The 16,213-nt window shown below is 42.8% G+C and overlaps 1 protein-coding gene across 1 annotated transcript in view; it reads left to right on the top strand.

The window, feature by feature from the left end:
- The window catches only part of mRpL21 (mitochondrial ribosomal protein L21), a 32,610-nt gene that overhangs the window by 15,308 nt on the left and 1,089 nt on the right, over nt 1–16,213 (top strand). The window contains exon 4 of the mRNA XM_067091374.1: nt 12,805–12,961. Within this exon, the coding sequence (XP_066947475.1) occupies nt 12,805–12,961 (157 nt within the window). The remainder of the gene's footprint in view (nt 1–12,804; nt 12,962–16,213) is intronic.

Raw genomic sequence — 16,213 nt, 5'->3', positions numbered from 1 at the left:
TAGTTTCAGGGTGTGTGGTGTGAAGGAGTGTAAGGTGAGGCTACCGAAAGCTTCGGTAGACCCTCACACAGTATGCATGAGATGTAGAGGGCATGTCTGTTTGTTTGATGATCGCTGCAAGGAGTGTGAGTCTTTGCCTGATGCAGATTGGAAGGTTTATGACTCTTATGTGCGCAAGTTAGAGCGTGACCGTATCAGGAGGTCTACCTCCAGGAGTGTGTCTGCTGGTGGGAGTCAGGGTAATAATTTGTCTCCTGTTAACCCGTCTATAGACTTTGCTTCACCTATCCCTGTAGTGTTGCCCTCGGGCCCTGTGGTTGCATCTGTGGAAGGTAATGCCCTCGCGGAGATTTTGAACTCCATTCGTGCTTTGGAGTCTAAGGTGCTTGCGATTGAAAGTGTTGTGAAGTGCAGTGATCCCCCTAGTGTTGTGGAGGGGGCGTCAGATCGGCCCTATAATGCCTCTAGGCCTGGACCTCTGCCGGACTCCCAGGACTCAGGGAGTGGGCAAGTCGAAAGCCGCAAGAGGGTTACGGGTCGTTTCTTCTCCTGTTTGGTTCCACGAGTTGCCTCCGCAAAAGGGGACCAGAACTTCTTCCGAGGAGGACGCTTTTGAGCGTCCCAGTCGCCCCAAGAAGAGAGCTGTCGTCACCCCTGGTAGAAGGAAGAGGGTGTCCTCTCCTCCCTCTACTTCTCACAAGAGCAGCTCTTCTCCTGAGAAGGAGTCTTCTCCTTCTAAGCGTCTTCTCCTGGACATGCAGCGGCAGTTGGCGTCCCTCCTTGCTGCAAAGGAGTCTGAACCTTGTAGGCGCCGTAAGGATTTGAAGCTGCCTGTTAAGAGGTCTAAGAGGTCTCCCTCTCCTGCTCTTCGTTCGTCTCTCTCTCTGGCGAGTTCTCCTGGTTGCCCTTATCGTTCGTTGGATCGTCGGGATTCTTTGCCTCGTCTTAACGCTCCTCAGGCTGCTGCTCCTAACATTTCATATGCTTGTCAGGACGCCCCTCTTGCAGTTCGACAAGATGCTCGGCTGGAACCGCGACAGGACGTTCGGCATGACGCTCTTCTGGCCTCTCATCACGCTCGTCAGGACGCTCGGCAAGACGCTTCTCAGCACTCTCTTCAGGACGCTCGGCAGCATTCTAGGCAGGACGCTCGTCAGGACGCTCGGCAGGACGCTTCTTTACGGGACGCTCCAGAGCTTTCTTCTACACTCTCTCGCAAGAAGAGGTCTCTTTTACGGATCGGGCCAAAGGGCCTTAGTCTTCCACAAGTTCCGGAAGACTCTCCTGTCGCTTCCGTCGAAGAGGGAGAGTTGTCTGCTGAGTCGGAGTCTGCAGAGCAGGAACAGCCCCCGTTGTCGTCTTCATCGGACTACCAGGTTTTGGCCAGCATGCTGAGAGACTTATTTCCAGATAAATTTCAGCCTTCTGCTCCTCTCTCACCCCCTTCGCAGTTAGCTTCGTCGAAGGTGAGGAAATCGCCCGGTTTCCTTCAGATGAAGACATCGCTCGCCACCAAGAGAGCTTTTAAGAAAGTTAATTCTTGGATGGAGGATCGGAAGACACAAGGCAAGTCTTCCTTTACCCTACCTCCGTCTAAATTGTGCTGGAAGGCGGGAATGTGGTACGAGACTGGAGAAGAAATTGGTTCCAGAGTTCCTTCTTCTTCCCAAGGAGATTTCGCAAGTCTGGTCGACGCTCCAAGGAGGGCCCTCCTTTCTTCATCGAAGGTGACCTGGACGCTTTCGGAAACGGACCATCACCTTAAGGGGCTTTTCAGGACGTTGGAGGTCTTCAACTTTTTGGATTGGTGCTTGGGGGCCTTGGACTTGAGGACTCGAAGTCCAGACTCGATCACTCTGGGGGAGCTGTCCAGTGTGCTGTCGTGCATGGACAAGGCCGTCAGAGATGGCGCGGATGAACTGGCTGCTCACTTTGGTACAACCCTCTTGAAGAAGAGGGCCTTATATTGCAACCCGCAGCGAAGTCAGTTTCTCCTGTGCAGAGGGCGGAATTGCTTTTTAGCCCCTTTTCTAGCCATCTCTTCCCCAGCCTTTAGTCAAGGATCTCTCCTCCAGCCTTAAGGAGAAGGCTACACAAGACCTCCTCGCACAGTCTTCCAGGCGTCCGAATGTCCCGTCCAAGTCTTCTCAAGGACTAACCTCTAAGAGGCAGAAGCCCTTTCGCGGTAGAGCTTCCTCCTCAAAATCCTTTCCTCGAGGAAGAGGCCTCTCCAGAGGTGGAGCCCCTTCTAACCCAAGGAGCAAGAAATGATATACCGGACCTCCAGACACCAGTAGGAGCCAGGCTTCTTTTGTTTTCGAAAGCCTGGAAAGCAAGAGGGGCGGACTCCTGGTCCCTCAGTGTCATCGAAAAAGGTTACAGGATCCCATTCCTCGAATTTCCCCCCCTGTCCTCAACACCCAGGGATCTGTCGCCCTCTTACCACCCAGAGAAGCAACAGATTCTTTTCGATCTGCTCGAACAGATGCTCGAGAAGAGAGCCATAGAGCCAGTCCTGGATTTGGATTCTCCAGGGTTCTACAATCGTCTCTTCTTGGTTCCAAAACAGTCAGGGGGGTGGAGACCAGTCCTGGACGTCAGCAGACTGAACCATTTTGTTGTCAAGGAGAAGTTCAAGATGGAGACGTCTCAGTCTGTTTTAAGTGCTTTAAGACCAGGCGATTGGATGGTCTCTCTAGACCTCCAGGACGCCTATTTTCACGTCCCCATCCATCCTCAGTCAAGGAAGTACTTGAGGTTTGTCCTGGGGGGACAAGTGTACCAGTTCAGGGCTCTTTGTTTCGGACTGAGTACGGCTCCTATGGTCTTCACGGTTCTGATGAGGAACGTGGCCCGATGGCTTCACCTAGCGGGCATAAGGATCTCGCTCTATTTGGACGACTGGCTTATTCGAGCTTCGTCGGAGGAAAGGTGTCTGGAGGACTTGCACTTAACGTTGGAGCTGACGAAGTCCCTGGGACTTCTAGTGAACTTCGAGAAATCACATCTGATCCCTTCTCAGTCCATTGTTTATCTGGGGATTCAGATGGATTCAGTGGTTTTTCGAGCCTTTCCATCCCAGGAACGTCAGCAGCACTGCTTCAACAAAGCTTTGGCCTTCCTGGGGAAAGAAACATGCTCGGTGAGGGAATGGATGAGTCTGCTGGGGACCATTTCATCGCTGGAGAAGTTTGTTTCCCTGGGGAGGCTGCACCTCAGACCCCTCCAGTTTTTCCTTGCGGAGAACTGGACGAACAAGGAGAATCTAGAGGAGACTGTCAAGATCTCTCTCTCTGCCAAGGACCATCTAAGGTGGTGGCTCGATCCCGCAAAATTGGCAGAAAGGGTTTCACTCTCTCTTCAGAACCCCGACCTAGTGTTGTTTTCCGACGCATCCACATGGGGATGGGGAGCAACACTGGGGGGGGGGAGGAAGTGTCAGGCACCTGGAAGGGGGAACAGGTGTCCTGGCACATCAATCTAAAAGAATTGGGAGCGATTCGTTTAGCTCTCCAGTTCTTCGAAGATCAGGTTGCAGGCTGGGTGGTTCAGATCAACTCGGACAACACCACAGCCCTGGCGTACCTCAAGAAACAGGGAGGTACTCACTCTCGGTCCCTGTTCTTGCTTGCAAAGGAGATCCTGTTGTGGGCCCATTCTCGACAAGTTACGCTTCTCACGAGATTCGTGGCAGGGGTCGAGAACGTACGCGCGGACCTTCTCAGTCGGCAGCGACAACTTCTTCCGACAGAGTGGACCCTGCACATAGAGGTATGTCAGGAGCTTTGGAAGCTTTGGGGCCGTCCCCTGGTAGACCTTTTCGCAACATCGAGGACAACAAGGCTGCCTTTGTACTGCTCTCCCGTGCTCGACCCAGGGGCAGTAGCAGTAGATGCCCTCCTATGGGACTGGAAGGGTCTAGACGTTTATGCCTTTCCCCCATTCAAGATCCTGGGGGAAGTCATCAGGAAGTTTGCGGCCTCGGAAGGGTCGAGGATGACATTAATCGCCCCTTTTTGGCCTTCAGCGGAGTGGTTCACAGAGGTCATGACATTCCTAGTGGACTTCCCAAGGATGCTTCCCATGAGAGTAGATCTTCTCAGACAGCCCCACTTCGAGAGGTACCACAAAAACCTCCCCGCTCTGAGTCTGACTGCATTCAGACTATCAAAAAGTTGGTCAGAGCGAGGGGTTTTTCTAGACCAGTGGCTAAGGCTATCGCCAACGCCAGGAGAGCCTCCTCCAATGCGGTGTACCAGTCGAAGTGGGCCATCTTCAGGAGATGGTGTAAGCTTAAGGGGTTTTCCTCTACCACGACCTCTGTGTCCCAAATAGCCGACTTCCTTTTTACTTAAGGAAGGAACTAAAGCTGGCAGTACCTACCATCAAAGGCTATAGAAGCATGCTGTCAGCGGTTTTTAGGTATAGAGGCCTCGACCTTACGGACAACAAAGACCTTCACGATCTTTTAAGGTCTTTTGAAACTTCTAAGGTAGCTCACCCAAAGCTGCCTTCATGGAATTTAGATGTAGTCCTGAAATTCCTTATGTCCAGACGATTTTGAGCCTCTACATTCTGCATCCTTCAAGGACGTATCCAGAAAGACTATTTTTCTAACTGCTCTGGCGACGGCGAAGAGAGTTAGTGAACTTCAGGCTATCAGCAAGCATATAGGTTTTAGAGGCCATGATGCAGTATGTTCTCTAAGCCCTATGTTTCTTGCAAAAAATGAGAACCCATCTTCCCCTTGGCCCAGGTCCTTTGAGATTAAGGGTTTGACGGAAATCCTTGGACAAGAACCAGAGAGAACCCTGTGCCCTGTCAGGGCTCTGAAATTTTACTTGCAAAAGACTCAGGAATGTCGAGGTCCTTCTAACAATCTGTGGTGCTCGGTCAAGAGACCGAATTTACCTCTTTCTAAGAATGCACTGGCGTTCTTTTTAAGAAGCACCATTATAGATGCACATTCCAGTGTTCAAGACAAGGACTTGAGCCTTTTGAAAGTCAAGGCTCACAAAGTGAGAGCCATTGCTACCTCAGTGGCTTTCAGAAAAACTTGTCTCTCAATGACATTCTGGGTGCCACTTTTTGGAAAGCAATTCAGTGTTAAACTTCACACTACCTTACTGAAGTGAAGACTTCTTACGAGAATTGCTGTGCGCTAGGGCCTTACGTTTCCGCAAATACGATCTTGGGGGCAGAAAGCGACACTCATCCTATCCTGTAGTAAATGGTTAGGTGTGTTTTTATTTTTTGGTTATGGTGTTTTTATGGTTGTTGGGTCACCACTGGGGGTGGTCGTCCCAGCCCTTAGCTTATGTTATGACGTCATGACGTAGCTAGGCTTGGTCAGGTGGTTGTTTCTTTTGTCGTTTGCCCTCATAGTAAGGTCATATGGTCTAGTCACATTGTGGTCTCGCCCCCGTTGACAGATCATCTAGAACTCACCAGCTTTATAGGTCGCTACCTCGTTGGAGAGACTAGTAAAGCAGAAGCAGGCTTGGGTGACAGTAATCACGAAGTCAGCTATGCTAACAGGTAAGGAACCAAGGCGTCAGTCGCCTACATATGTTTGTTTCCTAAATCCTATTCTGTCTCTTCCCACCTCCAGTGGTGGGATTCAGCTATATATATATCTGTCAGGTAAGTTTCATGAACAAAATGATATTTTTATAATAAAATAAAGTTTGTTCATACTTACCTGGCAGATATATATAATCATAGTACCCACCCTCCTCCCCTCAGGAGGCAGTAGCACTAGAAAATCTGAATAGAAAATGGGAATGGTTCCTGATACCCGCCTCCCAGCGGCGGGAATGGGTACTAACCACCTGGCCCCACTGCGTGTGCCGTAAGTTTTTGAATTTCTGTCGGTCCTTCGGAGAATACAGTTATATATATATCTGCCAGGTAAGTATGAACAAACTTTATTTTTTTATAAAAATATCATTTTTCTTTTTTGATAAGTGAGATCTCTTCTTTTTGTATTTCCCTTTACCTCCTATTACTTATTTCTAATAAACTCCATATTCTTTGGAAGCTTGAAATGTCAAGTCAGTTGCCCCTGTGGGCTTGTTCTATATGAGTAGGGTTCATTTTCTGAACATTAATAATAATAAAAGTATAGGTGCTTGTTGGCATTTCATGTTTTTGGCTGTGCTGCTTTCACAGTACAGTACATTTATTTTTCTTAGGATGCTTTCCACTGGAATCAAGGCTAAGAACATCTGGTTCTGAAGGAATGATTATTGTGTTAGCCAGATGTTGACTTTTGAGGTAGACAAATACATTCTTTGTGCCAGCTGCTAGGGTATAAAGTGTGATCTTGAGTACAGATGTGAGGAATATAGGGATTTTAAAAGGACAATATGCTCAAGTTCATTAGTATATGAAGAGAAGGAAAGCAGATAGATTGCAAAAGTAAATAGGTCAGGTCATAAACCTGTCATTTCTCCTCTTCTCCAGGTTCTTCATCTGTAGTTTTCCTTACTCAGTCTGGTTTTTTCCTCAGCTAATACATTAGCTAGTACCGTACAGTACTGAGACTACCACCTTGTGCTCTCCTTTAGGTTCAGGAAAAGCATACAGTATTGAGAAGTTAGAACAGGACATAAATCTTGTTTTAGTCACTACAGTAAAAGGTTTGTCTGAATTTGTTAGGAAACATTCTGCATCCCCCCCCCCATAGTGTGGAATCATTTTTGCATTCCCCTGTAAGAGGTAAGGTGTCAGTGCCCTCAAACGTTTGTAACCCAAGCCTAGGGCTGCCCTGCGACAGTTGGAAAAGTCCACTGCCAGGGAACTGGGTTGGTCCTCAGGGCAATGCGATTCTATGCTGGTCATTTTTCACGCTCCTGAGTCTCATTTTGATGAATGTTAATCTTCACACTGTACATATTCAACTTCTACCATCATCAGCATCTAGTAATAAGGTTGTTAGCACTGATAGGACTAATTATAGTATACTTATTCTGATGATACATTACATTGATTGTTAAACCAATCTCCTCTACATCTATACTTCATTCCAAATCCTTGTCTGCTGTTTCTCTTTCTCCTTGAAATGCACTTGTTTGTTCTTTACAAACCGTTTCTTCGGCTATTGGTGAATCTCTTCAGCCTCTATTGATGTTACTCTCTCCAGTCCTACCATGGTTACAGTTTCTTTTGTTGTTTCCAAGCTAGATGTTTTTTCTAGCCACTTTGCTTTCTAAGGATGTCAGATGGGAATGCTCGAGTCTGTTGAGTCACTTTTGGACGAGGCGGGGGTGTCAGGGTGCTGCCGCTCCTCTTCCCCCTCAACTCCCAACCTTTGCCATATTCTTTGGCGCCTGGTGGTGCTTCGTCTTCTTTCTTCTTTTGCTTGACGGACTTGTATCGTCTGAGGTGAGCTGCTTCAGACTGTGTTTCCCTGTCTCCCCTTTGCTCGAGCTGCAGATTCATTGCAGGTAATCGGCTGCTGTCGCCCCAACTCCTCTTCTGGTAGAAGAAGAGTTTGGGTCAGGCCCTTCAGTTTTTCAGTGTTTGCTAAACCACAGTGCTCCCCTTTATCCTCATTTAGTGAAGGAAAGAGACCCTATAGAGAATAGGTCTCTGTTATCTTCGAGTATTTCAGTGCCCAATTAAAATATTTGTAGAAACCGAAGCTTTCTCTCTCATCTAAGAATGTGCTTTGTAATTTTTTTGTACTCTGGCAGACAAAGCCCCTTTTAAATCTGTCAGCTTTTGTCTTTTTTTTTATTTTTATAAATCACAGAGCTGCCTCTTATGGTACAGGCACTTTACTGGCACTTAAACTGTCTTCAGTCAAAGATTGTTTTCTTTGGCTGTCCCGTTCCTTTGAAGAGTTATACTTTTGAGACTGACAAAGTGCTTTGGACATGCTGAAACAAAGTTTGTTGTCCAGTTCTCTCTTTAGATTGTTGAAGTTTTATGTGTACTGATATTTGGTCACTGGTATCACCTCTTCATCAGCTTAGAGTGTTTGTGGCACCAGCTTAGAGAGTTTTTGGTGCAAGCAGGACTTTAGCGAAGAAGAGTCTTGGAGTTTTTGATTTGCATGGTCAAGGCCATTTCCGATGCTGCAGGCAAATGTTCTCATGCTTATACTAACTTGGTTTTGAAGAAGTGAGAACAGTTTTCTATCTGTCATCAAAGGTTTCTCCTGCACAGGAGATGGCAGCTGTTTTGGTTTCTCTTTCAGGTCACCTTCAAAGCATGACTTTTTAAGACTATAAAAGAGGATACTGTATGTATTGGTACTGATTCATTCCTCTCTCTTATAGGTCTTTTATACCCTTTGGGGATCCATTCAGCCCTCAGGTGCCAGTAGGAGGCCAATTGCAGAACCTTGGGTGGTGGAGGTACTGAAGGGGCGTTATGATTCCTTTCGGGTTTCCCCTGCACTGGCGTCATTTCCTATAGCATTTCCTTTGCATCTTCTCCAGGGGAAGTATCTCGTTCTTCAGTAGGAGGTTATAATTAAAGATTGAAATGGAGCAGGTGTCAGTAATTCACTGGGATTTTACCTCAATTTTTTCCTTGTGCTATAAGCAGCTAGAGATTGGTGCCCAGTATTGGACATTTCGAGACTGAACCAGTTCATGCATCTGTCCCCATTCTTCATGTTTTTTTTTTTTTTTTTTTTTTTTTTTTTTTTTTGCAGCATGCTTTTAATGATTTTCAAAAAGAACGATTAGATGATTTGGTGGACAAGCAGGATGCATTTTTCTCATACCAGTATTCACACAAGTTCTTTCAATGTATATTTGCATGGAAGTTATTCCTACTGAGTCGACTGGTTCAAGTTGGCCAACTCTGTCAGTGGTATTCCAAAGGCCAAGGATCTGTTGCTTTGTTTGACTTGGTCTCTGTGCACTATGATTTTCACTAGACTTCCCTAAATCCTCAGTCCATTCTCTATCTAAGGACGAAGGTAAACTTGCATTTAGCAGGCTTTTCTGTTGGAAGACGAATAGGCACCTCTTGCTTCTTCTTGAAGAATTTTAGACCTTAAGGAAGCTTCATATGTGATAATGGCTTTCTGTGCTAGGACACATGGCCTCACTGGAAAAATTGTCTGAATAATCAGACACAGTTAAAGTGTTGTCTCAGCGTAACAGATTGAACTTACAGCAAATGTTCATTAAACTTTTAAATAGATCCAGGACAGTCATTGTCACCTGGTTCTGTAGGAGGAACACCGAAACTTTGAGTTAACAAGTTTATTCTTCAATCTACTTCCAGGTTTTGTTGTTTTTTCCCCTCCATCTCGCGTTTGAGTTAACAAGTTTATTCTTCAATCTACTTCCAGGTTTTGTTGTTTTTTCCCCTCCATCTCGCAACACAAAATGAAGAGTTATGACAGTTGTTGTGACACGTGACTTACAATACACCAGAGAATGGTCAATACTCTCCACCTGGTAAACCTTACAGAGACATTAGGATGGTGGACAGGGCATTGAAGATTCCTGGAAGGTTTATCCCTAAGAGCTCAAGCTCTTGTCTATATGTTAGAGTTTTTACAATGCAGACACCTGATTAGAAAGTAAGTCATAGCAGAAAGACTGCTGCTTTGGGTAAAAATTAACAACATAGTATTGGTTCTTTAGTTCATTCTGTGAAAGGGCAATGTTTTTGGCAGTTGAAGATTCGGGAAGGACAAGCTCTGCCCACGGAGTGATCTTTACCTCTTCAAGTCCAGCAGTCATTATGGAATTGGAGGAGCACTCAAATGTGGACTTCCCATCAGCACATGGGTGAACAGGAGTGACGAGTCTACTACTGTACTATTTTCAGGCCTTCAGGCTTGAGTGATAGATGCATTTTTTCAAGTTTGGCCTGATTCAGACTTATGTTCCTTCCCCCTTATCTATTCCAAGGAAATTTTGAGCACAAGAATTGCTCAGTGACTCCCATAGAGTTCTAGTAGCCTCAGAGGGAATAATTTTCATAATTTTCAGCTTTCTTGGTAGATCTCTTTCGTATTCTTCCTTTAAGGAAAAATCTACTCAAACTACCAAATTTCATGTAGTTCCACTAACTTCCACATCCCACATTTAACTGCTTGGAGATGCTCAACTGTCTCCTCCCAGTAAGGGGGTTTTCAAGGGTATCTTGGATTCTATCCTTAATCCTTAATGGACAGGAAGCCTCATATGAGTGTCTATAACAGGGTTTGGGTGATGGAGGGAATCCACTTATGAATATTAGTATTACATGCCATTTGGTTTGGATGAATGTAGCGGGGAAAAATGTTCACAGCACTTCATTGCGCCATAAATGACTTACAGCAACTATTTAGCTCAGCACAGGAGAGACATCAATCAGTATGCCTTCAGGTTTCAGAGAGGAATGTACTGCCCCTCTGCTACTCCAGGATTTCTTTTTATTTCTTTGCTCATAAATATACCCAGGGATTGCTGTTGGTTGTAGTTCTTATCTTCTATGATAGTATGTCAGCTATGCTTGTAATTTTGCAAATTAAAGTGCAAAGAAATATTAGAAAAAACATGTATACCTGTACCTCACAAAAAGTTACTGCATCTCCCCATCTCAGTAAATCTCATAAATATTTTACAACAGATATACTCAGAAGTTGTTACTGATTTCAGTTCTTATCTGTTATGATATTGTGTGAGCTGTAATTGTAATTTTACAAAATAAAACAAATTATTAGAAAAAACATGCTTAACTTGTAAAATTAACACATTTTTATGGGTGTCTTGTAAAAGAGGCCCCACCCAGGGTTATAAATAGTCACTTTCAACTTCCTGTGGAAGGTAGGGAAAAACTTTTAGAATTTTTTTCTTACGCCATGTGCACTTGCTTATCTTCATCTTTCCATTGATGTGTTTTTTCTTAAATTGGCTAACCTTAAAGTTTGCCTGGTGCTGGGCCTGTGCTTGATATATATTTAGACTGTCCCTTAAGGGTTCATCAAGAAGAGAAACAACTATGGCCGTGCATCAAAAGCAATTTGTGTATTGCTCTGGGTGCTGTTCTAGAGGAATTTTCAGGTAGACACTTTCTCAGATATAGTAAGAAATTTTTGCTGTCCACTTTCAGGGTTATAGTTCCATGCTTTTCTTGGTATGTCATGTGCAATTGGATCAGGCTAATGATTAGCACCTGAAGGTGTTGAGATCAATTTAGATTGGATCCCCCATAGCTCAGTATCAGTCTCTCTCTGGAATTTAGATGTAGTTCTATAATTTTATCTGCAGATCCTTTTGAGCCCATGGAATAAGTTCCTTTGAAGTATTTACTATGATAACCCTTTTTGTTAGCACTATCAGCAGTTAAAAGAGTAAGTTTAATGCAAGTATTCTCCTACAGGGCTGTTGTAAAGGACGTGCTATTTTATCTTTTGTGCCTCAGAGCTAAGTTTTCTGGAGAACTAAGAATACCAAATTTAACCTCCTTCCAGGTAAGGAAGAGGAAACACTTCTCTGTCCTGTTAAGGGCAGTTAAAATTTATTTAGATTGGTTAAGCCTGGAAGAGATTAAGTTAACTTTTTGTTTTGTGTTTTTAGGAAACCTAGAATGTCTTTGTCAAAGAAGATGGTGTAAACTTTTACATGTAAGAGTGGGTGGAACTTCACCTAGTTTTATAGCAAATTTGTTGCTTGAGGATGTGATTAATATGGCTTGGTAGAAGTGCAAATTAGTTTTTGCCACACACTACCTTAAGGATGCAGAAGTGCACCTGAAAACAGTAAAGCCCTTAGTCCTTTACTGTTAGCAGGTGAAGTCTTTTCCTGAACTGAAAAAAAGAGCAATCTTTTAGGCTCTTTGTATTAAATCAAGGGCTTTATTATTTTGGGGAGCGTGAAAGTACATATGTTGTATAGAGGTGTACTTTTATATCATGAAGGTTAATTTTAGTTGACTGTCGGTGTTGGGGCTTTTGGGCCCAGGCACAGCACTTCTATTTCACTCCAGCTGAATTGAAGCAGTTTTCTCCACAAAACTACCCTTTGCTGCACACAGGCAAGAGCCTTGCTACTTGAATGGTAGCAAGATCCAGAAAGGATTCCAGATCAGGTTAGAATGTTTTGGGTTTCATGCAAGAAACCTATAGCTCAATTGGTTGAGTGAATTTTGTCTAGTTGCACTACCCACCATCCTCTTCCCAGTGTGGGAATCAACTATCTTTAACAAATTATATAAATTTTCATACTAAAATTTATTTGGATAATTACCTACTGTTAAACCTTGCCCAACCTCCCCACTACTACTTAATGGGCTGTCAAGGAGAATTCTGATGTGCTAAAACATTCAAAACACACCAGGTGAAGAACAGGTGTACTAGATAGTCACGCAGGTCAGCCACTTGATCATCTTTTGTTTGAACATCGACTCGCCTAACGGTACAGAAATATAAGCTATTATTGTAATTTATATCATTTCAGTCTGAAGTTTTGTCTTTAGCTGTTCACTGTAGAAACAATAGTTATTATTGGGAACAATAACTAATGCTTAAGTAGTACTTAAACTGAGGTAGATAGATTTATGGCAAAAATGTAGGAACCAATGCCACTCACTTTCAGCCTTAATGTTCAACTTTGTTAATTTATTAATTTATTTATTCTTTTCTGATAACTGAGGTCTCTTCTTTCCTTTACCTCGTCTTACTTCTTCCTAATGAACACCATATTCTTTAGAAGCTTGAATTTCAAGTCAGTGACTCCTGTGGGCTTGTTCCATATGAATAGGTTTCATCTGAGTAATAATAATAATAATAAATAGAATATGTTAAATACAGTACATAGTAATTAAATCATTGTATTATTTTACTTCTAGGTGTTGTGTGTTGGGGGAAGAGACTTCACCTTATTTGGCAGACCTCTTCTAAGTAAAGATTTAGTGAGTGTTGAAGCAACTGTCATAGAAAAGAATCTCTCTCACTGCCAAATAAACTTCTTCAGTTTGAGACGCAACAATTCAAGGAGAACTAAATGTAAGTAGATTTTATAAAGTATTGACTGAACTTAGATGGTTTAATAAGCATGGATCAACCAATTTTAAAAATTTTTGAATAATTTTAAAAGGGATATAGTATCATTTTTCTTGAAAGGACAGTTATCCCAGTCATATTGTTTGATGATAAAGTCAAATTAAACGTTCTACAGCAGTATGAAATTTATTCATGTACAAGTTTATACTCATACTATTCAGGCGTTTTAGTGTGACAGAATTTGCCTGGTAAATTTATGGTTTTTACTTTTCATGTTTAAATTGGCACCATGTTTAGCAGATACAGTACTTAAGTTTGTAGTGCAGTATGCATGTGAGTATTGATCCAGCAGACTTCAGCATCATAGTAGATTTATATAATTTGTAATAAGTAATTAAGAGAGACAGAGGCACATAGCATTATCAGGGCATCCATGGAAAGTTATATTTCAGACACTTGAAGGGTCTGATGGAGCTCCTGCCAAGTGATCTGGTCATCATCATTAACAATTTTTCAGTTTTCACCTAAGGATTAGAATGGGAGTTAGTTCTCTCCACAGTCTTTTGTCTTTTAACTTTGTGCTTACATTTCCATATGGCCTTAGCTTTCATACTTGCCCATTCAACCAATACAGCACTTGTCCTGCTACTTTCATGTCTACTGCTTTGTTGATTGCTCTTCACCCCTTCAAGTGCAAACCGTCTGAATCTGTGAGATCTTTCCAAAAGTTTTAAGATCTGTTCTTGCTCTCCAGCCACAATTCTTAGCAGTGTTCCTCATTTGCTAAGGAATGGAATAGAATATGAAATTTAGGAGCGGCTACAGTTTACCGGGGCAACCCTACCTTCGGCCAATTTTCTTTTCAGAACCTACTACTAGATGGCAGTAAGCTCTAACAAGAAAATTGGCGGAGGGACGAAAACTAATGTTTATCACAAAATTTTAGCGGTAATTTTTTGCACATTTCTGATTTCAGTTTCGGTGTGGCAGAATGGCGCTGCGCGTGCTTGCCACAGGGGTTACAGGGGAAGAAATTTTACCCCTAACCTCTAGTTATCAACGATTTACTATCCTAGCCAAGAGAATCCTACCGTACCCCCCTTATATTATATATATAAAAAACATGTACCTTATTCGAAATCAGAGATAGCCCTTTGTTGGCCGAGTTGGTTGAGCTTCAGACCGTCATTCGATGGGCCGGAGTTCGATTCCCACCGCCGGCTAATGAAGAGTTAGAGGAATTTATTTCTGGTGATAGAAATTCATTTCTCGCTATAATGTGGTTCGGATTCCACAATAAGCTGTAGGTCCCGTTGCTAAGTAACCAATTGGTTCTTAGCCACGTAAAATAAGTGTAATCCTTCGGGCCAGCCCTAGGAGAGCTGTTAATCAGCTCAGTGGTCTGGTAAAACTAAGCTATACTTACTTACTATTCGAAATCAGAATTGTCGGGCCATTCTGGCAAGTCGATTCTTCTTCTTTTGTTTTGGATGTCTGGCATTGGCTGTTCCGTTTGTACGGCAACGTCCCGTGTTTTTTGAGTGTCACCGGAATAAGAATGTATTTTCCCTGGGCATTGACTCTTGAGCTAATGGATGTTTCCATTTATTAAGTTCTAGAAAAGCTTTGAATGGACATTCAACATTAGAGATACCTTTTATTGATGCGATACATGGAAAAATAAGAGTTGTACAGGTTTTTCATTGTACCATTGTACCACGGATGGGAAGACGCCATGTTAACACTGAATTCTGTGCTAGAATGAATGCAGTCGGGTCGCGTTGAGGTCGAACTACTTACCTATGCGGAGGGATTTGGTTGTTGCACGGTTGCCCCCGGTAAACTGCAAACTACCCAAAATTTAGGCCAAAGGCCAAGCACTGGGACCTATAAGGTCATTGCTGTTGGTGCACTGTAAGTATTACTTAAGGTTCTTTGCAGCGTCCTTTCGGCCCTAGTTGCAATCCCTTTCATTCCTTTTACTGTACCTCCTTTCATATTCCTTCCATTTACGTTCCACTTCCCTTTTACTGTACTTTCCATTGTCTCCTAACAATTGTTTCATAGTGCAACTGCGAGGTTTTCCTCTAGATGCAACTTGAAGACCTTGTTACTCTCAATTTCCTTTTTTAGTGCTGAATGACCGACCTCTTACATTGCAAAACTTGGCCTTTGGCTTAAATATTAAATTCCATTCCATCCCTATGAGGTCATGCATCACTTTGAATAAGTCTGAAGAGATTCCTCTCTCTTCAATAGAGCAGTTTGAGGTGGTAGGTATGACTTGGACCATCAACAGATGGTCTTGTCAATTTTTGACAAGTTGTATTTTAACAGATCTTTCATTTACAATTCTCATGCTGAGAGCAACCAGATATGCTAAACAGTGGCACCAATATGCAGTGAATGTGCCTTGCTGTCAAACTTCTCAGTTCCAAAGGTCCTTTATCCCTCACACTTATGAATGTTTTGTAAATTTAACTTTAAAGGTTCAAGAGAAGATGCAGTGCCTTAGTACCCTAAAACAATTCCTGTACTGTATTTTATTAATTTACATTTTTATCTATTTTTGTATTATTCTGATTATTTTTTCTTTTCAAATAACTTATATCTTCTGTATTTCGCATTACCTTTGTTACTTCTTTGAAATGAACTTAGAAGCTTGACTTTCAAATCAGTGGCCCCCTGTGGACATGTTCCATATGAATAGGGTTCATGTTCTGAATAATATAATTGTAGTGCATTTCAGGTATTAATTATTCCTTACTGTCATCAGTGTATTGCACTCTATATCATTTCTTGATGCCATATGATTCATATGGAAGTAACCAATGCCTACTTGACTATACTTCTGTTATTAAACATTCATTACTGTACTCAGTATTTTGCACTATAATTTTTTGTGATGCCATACGATTCATGTGGAGGCATCCAATACCTACTTGACTACTTCCTTTCAAGTCTTCATAAGCTCTGTTTTGCTCATAGTTCTAGGGGCTCCCTGTTTCACTGGTATCTTCCAGAGACTCCCCTATTTTGTACTTATCCATTACTAGTAATGCAATTGCCCTTTATTCATTCTGCTTCTCCATTACTAGTAATGCAATTGCTCTTTATTCATTTTGGTGCATTATCAAGTTTTACGACTTATGAAAATTTAGCTTGACCTGGCACTGGGAAAATAGCCAACTTTGTTATTCTTGTTAGCTTATCAGTTGCTTTTTATTCCTGTTGGTCTTCAGTGTTTCCATTTCT

This window comes from Macrobrachium rosenbergii, chromosome 48 (genome assembly GCF_040412425.1).
Source record: "Macrobrachium rosenbergii isolate ZJJX-2024 chromosome 48, ASM4041242v1, whole genome shotgun sequence".
NCBI lineage: Eukaryota > Metazoa > Arthropoda > Malacostraca > Decapoda > Palaemonidae > Macrobrachium > Macrobrachium rosenbergii.
This window is presented reverse-complemented; position numbering and strand designations above follow the sequence as displayed.